Below are 15,270 nucleotides of genomic sequence, written 5' to 3'. Positions count from 1 at the left end.
GTCCTGTCCTCCCGCCCGCGGCCTGCCAACCCACACACAGAACTTGAAGTCTTATGTGACTGACCGCTGACGGAGTTCCGCAGGATCAGACAGTGGCCCACATAGCAGTGGGAAATTCCCACTGACATTACTGAGGTGAGGATGTGACCATCTGTCTCCTAAAAGTCGTGTCCCCCCCCCCCTTCCACCCCTCATCCATCTTTCTTACATTCATTCTGGTGTTTTGGGGAGAAAGTGTTAATTAACCGATTCATTGCCAAAAAATAATTGCCAAAAATAATCATTTTTTTATATATATATATATATATATATATATATATATACAGTATCTCAGAAATGCCATATAAACAGTGATAACCAGTATATATGCACAATGATATGATTTCCTTCCTTTCAAATCAAGGGGGTAACGTCGGCGTATCTAAATATATTTTGGGGTAAAAGGTAAAAAAGTTCCCTGACCCTTGGTATAAAGCAAGGCTGGCCAAACCGGTCCTCGAGATCTACCAACAGTTCATGTTTTCCAGGCCTCCTGGAGATCTGTAGAATTGTGAGTTAGGAATGAATGCAGCACATCTTAATTAGTAATGACTACACCTGTGCACCAGCTAAGCGGTCTGGAAAATGTGAACTGTTGGTAGATCTCGAGGACTGGTTTGGCCAGCCCTGGTATAAAGTATATGAAAAAAACAAAGAATATATTAGAAATATCTTCTATGTATTATTCAAATCATTTTTATAGTAAAAACTCTAGAGTAAAAAGTCTATGGCAGGTGAAGCGGGTGTAGTATGGTATGCCGGCGGCCAGCATACCGGCGCCAGGATCCCGAACGCCAGCATACCGTCAGCTGGGCGAGCGCAAATGAGCACCTTGAGGGCTCGCTGAGCTCACCACGCCGCGGGCACGGTGGCGTATTTATTCTCCCTCTAGGGGGGTCGTGGACCTCCAAGAGGGAGAAAAGCTGTCGGTATGCTGGGTGTCGGGATTCCGGCGCCGGTATACTGTGCGCCGGGATCACAACAGCCGGCAAACTGAATACCACCCGGTGAGGCAATGCCTACCTTTTCCGCACATCTCTGATCAAAACTCACCAAATTTCCAGCAGTATATACTGTACTGCTGCACCTGTGTATAATGCCAACATGAACCCTTTGGCTCATATATTGTGTGTAAATCTGGCTCTGATACAAGCCAGTGCCTTCTGAGCCATTTACCTCAGTGCACGTCCCTGAAAACTATAGACACATGGATCTACCATATCTGCCCTGTTATGACATGTCTAAATAGGAGATACACAATCACTAAACACTGAATATATGAAACGGGATGAAATCCAACCAACTGCAATAGGGAACACATATTAGGCAGGCAATGAAAACATGGTGGCTAAACTGTAGAATTGATCCAGGTGTTTGCAGGAGCGCAGTCACTGCAGATTAGTACAGTAAGAATGATGCCTGCCTCTATGATATCCAGCAGTTGACTGGCTGTCAGAGAGAGGAAGCCAGACTTCCTAACTAGTACAAAGCAATATCTCATTTTTTATTTTCAGATGTAAACATCCAATGCATTTCATAGCTACATATTATGTGATGCTAAGTGTGCGCTTATATGTGTGAAGTTGTAAAAGGTCAACTGTTTATTTGTGAAATCTCTGTCAATACCAAAAAAATGGGGACTGTGACAACAATACATATCTATTCATTGCTCCAATTCAGGTAGCTCCATCAGATCCAGTGCACTGAGCTCAAGAGAACATGCCACAACCCTCACACATGCTCACAAGTTCATAGTGGGGGGCTTCCCAATATTGCTGACCTTCATAGCTGTCATTACTCCTGTTACACATCACTTTTATTTCTCTGAGGTGGAGATATATCAAGCTTTGGATAGAGAAATAAAGTGAAGAAGTTGCTCAAAGCAACCAAACACCTTATAACTGTTGTTTATCTAGCAGTCTCTTTCCAAAGCTTGACATTATCTCAATCTTTTCATTTCTGTAGTTTGTGGTACCAGCAGCAAACAGAGAATTTGTAAGGTGGGAGGAGGGATTTCCATTTGTGTCTATCTATCTATCTATCTATCTATCTATCTATCTATCTATCTATCCAGGGCCGTAACTACGTGTGTGCCAAGTGGGCTTGGCACACAGCGCAGTTGCCCTGAGGGCGCACGGCCAGCGGCATGTAATGAGTCAAATTGACTCATTACATGCCGCCTCTGAAGTCTGCGCCGTGCGCCGCCGCGCTGTGGAGGAGAGCTACAGCGCTGGGCAGGTGAGAAGGAGGAGGGGGGAGGGGGACTGGAGCCGCAGCAGCGCTATTTCATTGGTAGTAAGCGCCGCTGCAGCATCCCCCTCTCCTTCCGTATTGGCTGCCCGGCGTTGCTGTGGATGCTGGGATGCGGTTCCTCCATCCCAGCATCCACAGCAGCGCCGGGCAGCCAATACGGAAGGAGAGAGGGATGCTGCAGCGGCGCTTACTACCAATTAAATAGCGCTGCTGCGGCTACAGTCCCCCTCCCTCCTCCTCCTTCTCACCTGCCTGCACCGAGGAAGCTGCACGAGGAGCCTGTCAGCGGGGAGATGGTAAGTATGTATCTCTCTCTCTCTCTCTCTCTCTCTCAGGGGGACACCGTCTGCCATAATGTGTAAAAAGGGGGCCTGGCTGCCGCAATGTGTAAAAAGGGGGACTGGCTGCCGCAATGTGTAAAAAGGGGGACTGGCTGCCGCAATGTGTAAAAAGGGGGACTGGCTGCCGCAATGTGTAAAAAGGGGGCCTGGCTGCCGCAATGTGTAAAAAGGGGGCCTGGCTGCCGCAATGTGTAAAAAGGGGGGCTGGCTGCCGCAATGTGTAAAAAGCGGGACTGGCTGCCGCAATGTGTAAAAAGGGGGACTGGCTGCCGCAATGTGTAAAAATGGGGACTGGCTGCCGCAATGTGTAAAAAGGGGGACTGGCTGCCGCAATGTGTATAAAGGGGGACACCGTCCGCCGTAATGTGTAAAAAGGGGACGCTGTCTGCTGTAATGTGTAAAAAGGGGACGCTGTCTGCCGTAATGTTAAAAAAGGGGACGCTGTCTGCTGTAATGTGTAAAAAAGGGGACGCTGTCTGCCGCAATGTGTTAAAAGGGAGACTGTCTGCTGTAATGTGTAAAAAGGGGGACGCTGTCTGCTGTAATGTATAAAAGGGGCTCTACCTGGTGTAGTGGCGCTACTGTGCAGCGTAATTTGAATAATGTAGACTACTGTGCACCGTAGTATGAATTGCTATTATTTTGTGGCCACGCCCCTTCCCCATGAAGCCACGCCCCTATATATTTTTCACGCGACTACGGCGCGCACTGCCCCTATCTTACATGGGGGGGGGGGCAATGTCATTTCTTGCACACAGCGCTAAAATGCCTAGTTACGGCACTGTATCTGTCTATCTATCTATCTATCTATCTATCTATCTATCTATCTATCTATCTATGTCTGTTTGTCTGTCTATCAATATAAAAATGGATGTATGTGTGTATGTGTGTATGTTCCAGCATAACTCTGGAATGCCTGGAGCAATTTACACCAAACTTGGTACACATATGATTTACAATCTGGAAAAAAATACTGTGGGGGTAAGACACCCCTAGCACCCCTAGGAGTGGGGGTGGGAAGGGAGTGACATGTAAAAATACATAGTTTTCTGGGTCGCTGAGATGAATAGTGACACTCCCGATGCCGTTTCAGTCCAAGTTCAGCCCCCATCAGCATGGAGGGGTTACCGTTTTACCTCAAAGGAGGAGCCCTAAGGAGAACGAGAAGCTAAACAAGGACATCTAGGGCCCTTTGAAATAGAGTCAGCCTGCAAACCTTACATATTTAACATACAGCGTGCGGATCTTGGCCTGTTGTCCCAGCATTTACAGAACTGAGCAGGGCAGCATCAGAGGCGGGACGGAGCAGAGAAGGAGGCAGATTATTCTCCTCAGCACCAGCATTTTGACAACATCAATCTGGGGAAACCCAGAGGAGCAGCCTGACAAAGATTGCCATTATTCTTTAAATTCCATAGCAAAGCACGGGTATTCAGCTAGTCTATATATATAGAAATGGATGTATGTATGTGTGTATGTATGTATGTTCCAGCATAACTTTGGAATGCCTGGAGCAATTTACACTAAACTTGGTAAAATACATTACATTAAAAAGTACCTGTTACTGTACTAGTGATTTATTCATTTATATAATTTATATCACACAGACCTCGGTTCACTCAGAAGAGAGAATTTATAGAAAACTTATGTGCACTATGCTGGTTTCTGGGCCACCTGCCCTTATAACGTACAGCTATGTGAGCTGGGGGCTGCCTGCCTAGGTGAGGTTATACTGAACAAAATGTCTCTCCCAGATGGACAGGTATTCAGGAAAACCCTATTTTTGCCTTTATACATACTGCACAAGGCACTATGTAGTAAAATGGAACAATTATATCAAAGGACTGTGGCGACAGGGACATATTAAATCACTTTTACTGTTTTCTCATTAAAATATAGCAATTTATAGTTAAAAGTGTAATACACTTTAATCAGCAGAATAACAAATAATGATTTGCCTCTCTTGTCAAAATAATAGCCTATTGTACCTGACAGCTTAAGTATGGATTCAGCCAAAGAAATTGGTACTAATATAATTCCTTAATACTGTACCATCACCTATGATCAATCCCAGTCACTATAGTAGTCATGTATCTCATCATAAGTCACACAGGATCTACTGTCACTAGCACTTCAGTAATTAGACCTTGCAGTCCTAGAGGAGCAATAGCCATGCAATTATATAATGAAATCACCTTGTCATAATCATTCCTCTTATATAAACACATGATGCTCCTATTACTTCTTATAGATAATTTCCAGATACCATGAACAGTCCCTTTATATACCCATTGATCTGTTACGAACTATCCCTCCCCCACCTGACGGTGCTGTGCATCTGATGGCTTCATAAATGCACCCTTGGATTAATATGCCCTTCACCAATATGTGATTCACACAAACACAACGGATGGATGGTGCTTCTGTGTGTCCTTGGGTGCTCAGTGTCCATAGCTAACTAGACACAATCTCGTAGACCTGGAATAGTCCTTTCACATCACATTAATTCATTGAGATGCCTTATTTACAAACACACGTTATTTACCAGACATAAACTGTAATCACATTCTAACAGTATGTACTAATATCCTGATCCATCTACACTTCAGGAAACAACACAGAAGTAAAACTAATTAACATCTGCGCTTCAATTATTAACCCTGGCCAATTTATCATGACATGTTACTAATCACCACTTCCTCCACAGGGAGACAGATATAGCCCTGATCATGTGCAGATAACACATGGGCTGACCTGCAATGCTGCCCTGCAGGGTCACATTAATGTTTTAGGGTCCCCAAATTTATGGGGACCACTACAGTACCAATGAAACTGTCAATATCACATACAGTACCAGAGATGTTAATAAAAAGTATAATGTGTATATAGTCCCAGCAGCACTGATGTGCAGAACACACTGTACATACAGCCCCTAGTTCACATTATGCCCACACAGAACCCCCAGGAGGTACCATGGTGCCACATAGCCCCCCACGCTAGTAATGCAGCTCTGTACCCCGGGGCCCGTGGGTGTTCTCCCCATCACCACACAAGGCCCAGACCCCCGCTCTTCCCGGTCCCTCACCCAGTGTGAAGTAGGGCGGCTCGGTGTTGTGCAGGTCGTCCCTCACGGACACGCTCCCGGGCGCCTCGCTGTGGACATGTAAGGGAAGCCGGGAATCCCCCGCTCCGGGATGCACTGAGGACACGGCGGCACCGCTCCAGCTCAGCTCCCGCTCCCTCAGCGCCGGCAGCGTGGACACGGTGACAGTCTTCAGCAAGCAGCCCGGCGGGGAGGTGCAGCGGGCAAAGTGCGGGAGGACAGCCAGGAGGCCCGAGCATAGCAGGCACAGGGCAGGGGGCATGACGCCGGATGGGGGGCACAGGCTGGCGCAGGCTGCTGTCTCCTCCGGGGCTGCAGCAGACAGAAGGGTCCGGGGCAGCACCTCACACCCAGCGTGCAGTCTCCTCCCAGGATGTGCCCCTTGTACTCCCGATCTGCCAGCACCGGGCGGCCGGCGTCTCCCTCATCATCTGCCCCGTAACTGTATGTTCCCTGCAGCCGCCTCTCGGGTGTCTCTTCTTTCACGCCCTATTAACATTATGTATCTCGGCAACGGCCAATCGCCGTCATGTCTCCCTGCCCGGCCTATGGGCGCTGGTCCCGTCCTCTCCCCCTGTCTTAGGCTGGGTCTCCTGGCAACGGCCAATCAGCGGCGCCGCCATCTACTGAGCTGTGTCCGTGATGTGGCTCACGCGAAGGGTCACCCGGTGATATACACAGAGCAGTGCCCCGTACACCCTAATGCTCAGTCACCCCTCTGTACCGGGCAGAGCCATGTACCTGGCATTCACTTTCCTGGCCATTGTACAGTACATTCCATATCCCCTTCTCCAGTGCACTCCATGGGCTCCCTGCTGCCACAGGGACGTGCATGAGATGTAAATAGCTAGACGATGTCTGGGGAGACTAGTATTTGGGTATTTCCTTATGTGTAATACAAGCAGGAAACTTCTTTCTATACAGATGCAACTAAGGTTATTCCAAGCACAAGTGATTTTGCCCAGAGTCATGTTACTTACAATGTAGCCAGTATTATCCCACATGGACTGTATTTATTTCACAAATAGCATTTGCAACATGTTTATAATACATCAAACACATAGATAAATGGTGCCCTTAGGGCTTTATTTAAGAATAATTCCTTCCTTTAGCACTCACAAAAGGTTCTGTATTTAGCAAATATCATTAAGTTTGGCTTACTTCAGTTTGTGACTGCACCACTCACACCATCAATTGATGGCACTAGCAGTATGGTGCCCATTGCCAGCACTGTACTCAGAGGTAGGCTACCAACAACACAACAGAGGATGATGCCATGGATGAAGATACAGCGGGACCTTACTGGAGAGCTTAGGTATGTTACATATTGATATCATATTGCACCACTAGCAGAGGCATAACGAGGGTCTTCCGCACTCAGAGCAAGATTAAGAATAGAGCCCCCCCCCCCCCCCCCCACACACACACACACACACACATAACACATACACAATAAAGTATTTGTGCATGCCGAAAAATGTGCATAGCCACATGCTTGAAGGATCATGGCCACTATAAAAGCAAGATGTCAAAATGACACGCCACCCATTTCTAGTCACTCTGGGAACATTCCTTTCCATCCCATATGCACCTTATCTATATGTTGGTTTCTCACATTGTGGTACCTTTGAAGAAATGTATCCTCCCTGGGAAGATGGCGTCTACAGTCGGTATTCACTATTCATATAGGAAATCACATTGTCTAGGAGTATTAAGGTCATCATCACACAACAGCGGTTCAGCCAGACTCTTGCCCCCTGTGTTGCTTCCTGATCCCTGCTTCTCCCAGCACACCATCATGTCCTCCCCAGCATCGTCTCCCAGCACACCATCATGTCCTCCCCAGCATCGTATCTCAGCACATCATCATCTCCCCCTGCCTCGTCTCTCAGCACACCTTTCACTTCCCCTGCATCTTCTCTCAGTGACACCATCACCTCCCCTCCCTCTGCATTTACTATCAGCACACTATACTCTCCCCCCTGCGTCTTCTCTCAGCACACTATAACTTTCCCCCGGCATCTTCTCTCAGCCACACCATCACCTCCCCTTCCCCTGTGTCTTCTATCAGCACACTATACATTACTCCCCCCCCCCCCTGTCTTCTTTCAGCACACCATCATCTCCCCTCTGCGTCTTCTCTCAGCACACTATCATCTCCCCCATGTCATCTCTCAGCACACTATCACCTCCCCCTGCATCTTTTCTCAGCATACCATAATCTCCCCCTATGTCTTCTCTCAGCGCACCATCATCTCCCCCCTGCGTTGTATCTCAGCACACCATCACCTCCCCCTGCATCATCTCTCAGCACCCTATCACCTCCCCCAGCATCTTCTCTCAGCACCCCATCACCTAGCTCCTGCATCGTCTCTCAGTCACACCATCACCTCCCCTCCCTCTGCATCTACTATCAGCACACTATAGTCTCCCCCCTGCGTCTTCTCTCAGCACACTATAACTTTCCCCCGGCATCTTCTCTCAGCCACACCATCACCTCCCCTTCCCCTGTGTCTTCTATCAGCACACTATACATTACTCTCCCCCCCCCCCCCCGCGTCTTCTCTCAGCACACCATGATCTCCCCCTGCATCTTCTCTCAGCACAGCAACATCTCCCCCTGTGTCGCCTCTCAGCACACCATCACCTCCCCCTGCATCATCTCTCAGCACTCCAGTACCTACCCCCTGCATCGTCTCTCAGTAACACCATCACCTCCCCTCCCCCTGCGTCTACTATCAGCACATTATACTGTCCCCCTTGTGTCTTCTCTCAGCACACTATAATCTCCCCCTGCATCTTCTCTCAGCACAGCATCATCTCCCCCTGTGTCGTCTCATAGCACACCATCACCCCCCCTGCATCATCTCTCAGCACCCCATCACCTCCCCTAGCATCTTCTCTCAGCACCCCATCACCTAGCCCCTGCATCGTCTCTCAGTTACACCATCACCTCCCCTCCCTCAGCATTTACTATCAGCACACTATACTCTCCCCCCTGCATCTTCTCTCAGCACACTATAACTTTCCCCCGGCATCTTCTCTCAGCCACACCATCTCCTCCCCTTCCCCTGTGTCTTCTATCAGCACACTATACATTACTCTCCCCCGACCCCCCCCCCCCCCCCGGTCTTCTTTCAGCACACCATCACATCCCCCTGCATCTGCGCACAGCGCACCATCATTTCCTCCTATGTCTTCTCTGAACACACCATCACCTCCTCCTGCATCTTTTCTCAGCACACCATAATCTCCCCCTACGTCTTCTCTCAGCACACCATCATCTCCCCTCTGCGTCTTCTCTCAGCACACCATCATCTCCCCTCTGCATCTTTTCTCAGCACACCATCATCTCCCATCTGCGTCTTCTCTCAGCACACCATCATCTCCCCTCTGCGTCTTCTCTCAGCACACTATCATCTCCCCCATGTCATCTCTCAGCACACTATCACCTCCCCCTGCATCTTTTCTCAGCATACCATAATCTCCCCCTATGTCTTCTCTCAGCGCACCATCATCTCCCCCCTGCGTTGTATCTCAGCACACCATCACCTCCCCCTGCATCATCTCTCTGCACCCTATCACCTCCCCCAGCATCTTCTCTCAGCACCCCATCACCTAGCTCCTGCATCGTCTCTCAGTCACACCATCACCTCCCCTCCCTCTGCATCTTCTCTCAGCACACTATAGTCTCCCCCCTGCGTCTTCTCTCAGCACACTATAACTTTCCCCCGGCATCTTCTCTCAGCCACACCATCACCTCCCCTTCCCCTGTGTCATCTATCAGCACACTATACATTACTCTCCCCCCCCCGCATCTTCTCTCAGCACACCATGATCTCCCCCTGCATCTTCTCTCAGCACAGCATCATCTCCCTCTGTGTCGCCTCTCAGCACACCATCACCTCCCCCTGCATCATCTCTCAGCACTCCATCACCTACCCCCTGCATCGTCTCTCAGTACCACCATCACCTCCCCTCCCCCGGCGTCTACTATCAGCACATTATACTGTCCCCCTTGTGTCTTCTCTCAGCACACTATAATCTCCCCCTGCATCTTCTCTCAGCACAGCATCATCTCCCCCTGTGTCGTCTCTCAGCACACCATCACCCCCCCTGCATCATCTCTCAGCACCCCATCACCTCCCCTAGCATCTTCTCTCAGCACCCCATCACCTAGCCCCTGCATCGTCTCTCAGTCACACCATCACCTCCCCTCCCTCTGCATTTACTATCAGCACACTATACTCTCCCCCCTGCATCTTCTCTCAGCACACTATAACTTTCCCCCGGCATCTACTCTCAGCACACCATCACTTCCCCCTGCATCTGCGCACAGCGCAACATCATTTCCCCCTACGTCTTCTCTGATCACACCATCACCTCCTCCTGCGTTGTCTCTCAGCACACCGTCACATCCCCATGTGTCTTCTATCAACACACTATAGTAACCCCCATGCATCTTCTCTCAGCCATACCATCATCTCCTCCCTGCATATCCAGCACACATTCCCCCCCCCCATACATCATCTCTTAGCACATCATTATCTCCTCCTGCATCATTTCTCAGCACACAATCACCTCTCCCTGTGTTATCTTTCAGCACACCATCACCTCCCCATGTATTCTATCAGCACACTATAATCTGCACCTGCATCTTCTCTCAGCACACCATCATCTCCCATCTGCATCTTTTCTCAGCACACCATCATCTCCCCTCTGCGTCTTCTCTCAGCACACCATCATCTCCCCTCTGTGTCTTCTCTCAGCACACCATCATCTCCCCTCTGCGTCTTCGCTCAGCACACTATCATCTCCCCTGTGTCATCTCTCAGCACACTATCACCTCCGCCTGCATCTTTTCTCAGCATACCATAATCTCCCCCTACGTCTTCTCTCAGCACATCATCATCTCCCCCTGTGTCATCTCTCAGCACACCATCACCACCCCTGCATCATCTCTCAGCACCCCATCACCTCCCCCAGCATCTTCTCTCAGCATACTATAACCTCCCTCCGGCATCTTCTCTCAGCACTCCATCACCTACCCCCTACATCTGCGCACAGCACACCATCATTTCCCCCGACGTCTTTTCTGAACTCACCATCACCTCCTCCTGCGTCATCTCTCAGCACACCGTCACCTCCCCATGTGTCTTCTATCAACACACTATAGAAACCCCCATGCATCTTCTCTCAGCCATACCATCATCTCCTCCCTGCATCTCCAGCACACATTCCCCCCCCCATACATCATCTCTTAGCACATCATCATCTCCTCTTGCATCATTTCTCAGCACACAATCACCTCTCCCTGTGTTATCTTTCAGCACACCATCACCTCCCCATGTATTCTATCAGCACACTATAATCTGCACCTGCATCTTCTCTCAGCCCACCATCATCTCCCCTCTGCGTCTTTTCTGAGCACACCATCATCTCCTCTCTGCGTCTTCTCTCAGCACACGATCATCTCCCCCCCCCCCCGTGTCATCTCTCAGCACACCATCACCTCCCCCTGCATCTTTTCTTAGCACACCATCATCTTCCCTCTGCGTCTTCTCTCAGCACACCATCATCTCCCCTTCGTGTCTTCTCTCAGCCCACCATCATCTCCCCTCTGCGTCTTCTCTCAGCACACCATCATCTCCCCTCTGCGTCTTCTCTCAGCACACTATCATCTCCCCATGTCATCTCTCAGCACACCATCACCTCCCCCTGCATCTTTTCTCAGCACACCATAATCTCCCCCTACGTCTTCTCTCAGCACACCATAATCTCCCCCTACGTCTTCTCTCAGCACACCATCATCTCCCCTCTGCGTCTTCTCTCAGCACACCATCATCTCCCCTCTGCATCTTTTCTCAGCACACCATCATCTCCCATCTGCGTCTTCTCTCAGCACACTATCATCTCCCCCATGTCATCTCTCAGCTCACCATCACCTCCCCCTGCATCTTTTCTCAGCACACCATAATCTCCCCCTACGTCTTCTCTCAGCACACCATCATCTCCCCTCTGCGTCTTCTCACAGCACACCATCATCTCCCCTCTGCGTCTTCTCTCAGCACACCATCATCTCCCCTCTGCGTCCTCTCTCAGCACACTATCATCTCCCCCATGTCATCTCTCAGCACACCATCGCCTCCCCCTGCATCTTTTCTCAGCACACCATAATCTCCCCCTACATCTTCTCTCAGCACACCATCATCTCCCCCTGCCTCGTCTCTCAGCACACCTTTCACTTCCCCTGCATCTTCTCTCAGTGACACCATCACCTCCCCTCTCTCTGCATCTACTATCATCACACTATACTCTCCCCCCTGCGTCTTCTCTCAGCACACTATGACTTTCCCCCGGCATCTTCTCTCAGCCACACCATCACCTCCCCTTCCCCTGTGTCTTCTATCAGCACACTATACATTATTCTCCCCCCGCGTCTTCTCTCAGCACACCATGATCTCCCCCTGCATCTTCTCTCAGCACAGCATCATCTCCCCCTGTGTCGCCTCTCAGCACACCATCACCTCCCCCTGCATCATCTCTCAGCACTCCATCACCTACCCCCTGCATCGTCTCTCAGTCACACCATCACCTCCCCGCCTCTACGTCTACTATTAGCACATTATACTGTCCCCCTTGTGTCTTCTCTCAGCACACTATAATCTCCCCCTGCATCTTCTCTCAGCACAGCATCATCTCCCCCTGTGTCGTCTCTCAGCACACCATCACCCCCCTGCATCATCTCTCAGCACCCCATCACCTCCCCCAGCATCTTCTCTCAGCACCCCATCACCTAGCCGCTGCATCGTCTCTCAGTTACACCATCACCTCCCCTCCCTCTGCATTTACTATCAGCACACTATACTCTCCCACCTGCGTCTTCTCTCAGCACACTATAACTTCCCCCGGCATCTTCTCTCAGCACACCATCACTTCCCCCTGCATCTGCGCACAGCGCACCATCATTTCCCTCTACGTCTTCTCTGAACACACCATCACCTCCTCCTGCGTCGTCTCTCAGCACACCGTCACCTCCCCATGTGTCTTCTATTAACACACTATAGTAACCCCCATGCATCTTCTCTCAGCCATACCATCATCTCCTCCCTGCATCTCCCAGCACCCATTCACCACCCATACATCATCTCTTAGCACATCATCATCTCCTCCTGCATAATTTCTCAGCACACAATCAATTTTCCCTGTTTTATCTTTCAGCACACCATCACCTCCCCATGTTTTCTGTCAGCACACTATAATCTCCCCCTGCATCTTCTCTCAGCCCACCATCATCTCCCCTCTGCGTCTTTTCTGAGCACACCATCATCTCCTCTCTGCGTCTTCTCTCAGCACACGATCATCTCCCCCCGTGTCATCTCTCAGCACACCATCACCCCCCCCTGCATCTTTTATCAGCACACCATCATCTCCCCTCTGCGTCTTCTCTCAGCACACCATCATCTCCCCTCTGTGTCTTCTCACAGCACACCATCATCTCCCCTCTGCGTCTTCTCTCAGCACACCCATCATCTCCCCTCTGCGTGTTCTCTCAGCACACTATCATCTCCCCCATGTCATCTCTCAGCACACCATCGCCTCCCCCTACATCTTCTCTCAGCACACCATCATCTCCCCCTGCCTCGTCTCTCAGCACACCTTTAACTTCCCCTGCATCTTCTCTCAGTTACACCATCACCTCCCCTCCCTCTGCATTTACTATCAGCACACTATACTCTCCCCCCTGCGTCTTCTCTCAGCACACTATAACTTTCCCTCGGCATCTTCTCTCAGCCACACCATCACCTCCCCTTCCCCTGTGTCTTCTATCAGCACACTATACATTACTCTCCCCCACCCCCCCGGTCTTCTTTCAGCACACCATCACATCCCCCTGCATCTGCGCACAGCGCACCATCATTTCCTCCTATGTCTTCTCTGAACACACCATCACCTCCTCCTGCATCTTTTCTCAGCACACCATCCCCCGGCATCTTCTCTCAGCCACACCATCACCTCCCCTTCCCCTGTGTCTTCTATCAGCACACTATTCATTACTCTCCCCCCCCCCCGCGTCTTCTCTCAGCACACCATGATCTCCCCTTGCATCTTCTCTCAGCACAGCATCATCTCCCCCTGTGTCGCCTCTCAGCACACCATCACCTCCCCCTGCATCATCTCTCAGCACTCCATCACCTACCCCCTGCATCGTCTCTCAGTACCACCATCACCTCCCCTCCCCCTGCGTCTACTATCAGCACATTATACTGTCCCCCTTGTGTCTTCTCTCAGCACACTATAATCTCCCCCTGCATATTCTCTCAGCACAGCATCATCTCCCCCTGTGTCGTCTCTCAGCACACCATCACCCCCCCTGCATCATCTCTCAGCACCCCATCACCTCCCCTAGCATCTTCTCTCAGCACCCCATCACCTAGCCCCTGCATTGTCTCTCAGTTACACCATCACCTCCCCTCCCTCTGCATTTACTATCAGCACACTATACTCTCCCCCCTGCATCTTCTCATAGCACACTATAACTTTCCCCCGGCATCTTCTCTCAGCCACACCATCACCTCCCCTTCCCCTGTGTCTTCTATCAGCACACTATACATTACTCTCCCCCGACCACCCCCCCGGTCTTCTTTCAGCACACCATCACATCCCCCTGCATCTGCGCACAGCGCACCATCATTTCCTCCTATGTCTTCTCTGAACACACCATCACTTCCTCCTGCATCTTTCCTCAGCACACCATAATCTCCCCCTACGTCTTCTCTCAGCACACCATCATCTCCCCTCTGCGTCTTCTCTCAGCACATCATCATCTCCCCTCTGTATCTTTTCTCAGCACACCATCATCTCCCATCTGCGTCTTCTCTCAGCACACCATCATCTCCCCTCTGCGTCTTCTCTCAGCACACTATCATCTCCCCCATGTCATCTCTCAGCACACTATCACCTCCCCCTGCATCTTTTCTCAGCATACCATAATCTCCCCCTATGTCTTCTCTCAGCGCACCATCATCTCCCCCCTGCGTTGTATCTCAGCACACCATCACCTCCCCCTGCATCATCTCTCAGCACCCTATCACCTCCCCCAGCATCTTCTCTCAGCACCCCATCACCTAGCTCCTGCATCGTCTCTCAGTCACACCATCACCTCCCCTCCCCTCCCTCTGCATCTACTATCAGCACACTATAGTCTCCCCCCTGCGTCTTCTCTCAGCACACTATAACTTTCCCCCGGCATCTTCTCTCAGCCACACCATCACCTCCCCTTCCCCTGTGTCTTCTATCAGCACACTATACATTACTCCCCCCCCCGCGTCTTCTCTCAGCACACCATGATCTCCCCCTGCATCTTCTCTCAGCACAGCATCATCTCCCCCTGTGTCGCCTCTCAGCACACCATCACCTCCCCCGGCATCATCTCTCAGCACTCCATCACCTACCCCCTGTATCGTCTCTCAGTAACACCATCACCTCCCCTCCCCATGCGCCTACTATCAGCACATTATACTGTCCCCCTTG

At 50.5% G+C, this 15,270-nt stretch overlaps 1 protein-coding gene across 1 annotated transcript in view; it reads right to left on the bottom strand.

Moving 5' to 3' along the window:
* The window catches only part of ASTN2 (astrotactin 2), a 1,124,462-nt gene extending 1,118,035 nt beyond the window's left edge, over positions 1-6,427 (bottom strand). Inside the window, exon 1 of the mRNA XM_063936906.1 lies at positions 5,719-6,427. Within this exon, the coding sequence (XP_063792976.1) occupies positions 5,719-5,998 (280 nt within the window). The 5' untranslated portion in view covers positions 5,999-6,427. The remainder of the gene's footprint in view (positions 1-5,718) is intronic.
* Between the last annotated feature and the right edge of the window lie 8,843 nt (positions 6,428-15,270).

Source organism: Pseudophryne corroboree, chromosome 8 (genome assembly GCF_028390025.1).
Source record: "Pseudophryne corroboree isolate aPseCor3 chromosome 8, aPseCor3.hap2, whole genome shotgun sequence".
NCBI classification, from domain to species: domain Eukaryota; kingdom Metazoa; phylum Chordata; class Amphibia; order Anura; family Myobatrachidae; genus Pseudophryne; species Pseudophryne corroboree.
Note: the sequence above shows the minus strand (reverse complement) of the source record. Positions and strands in the feature narration are given on the sequence as shown.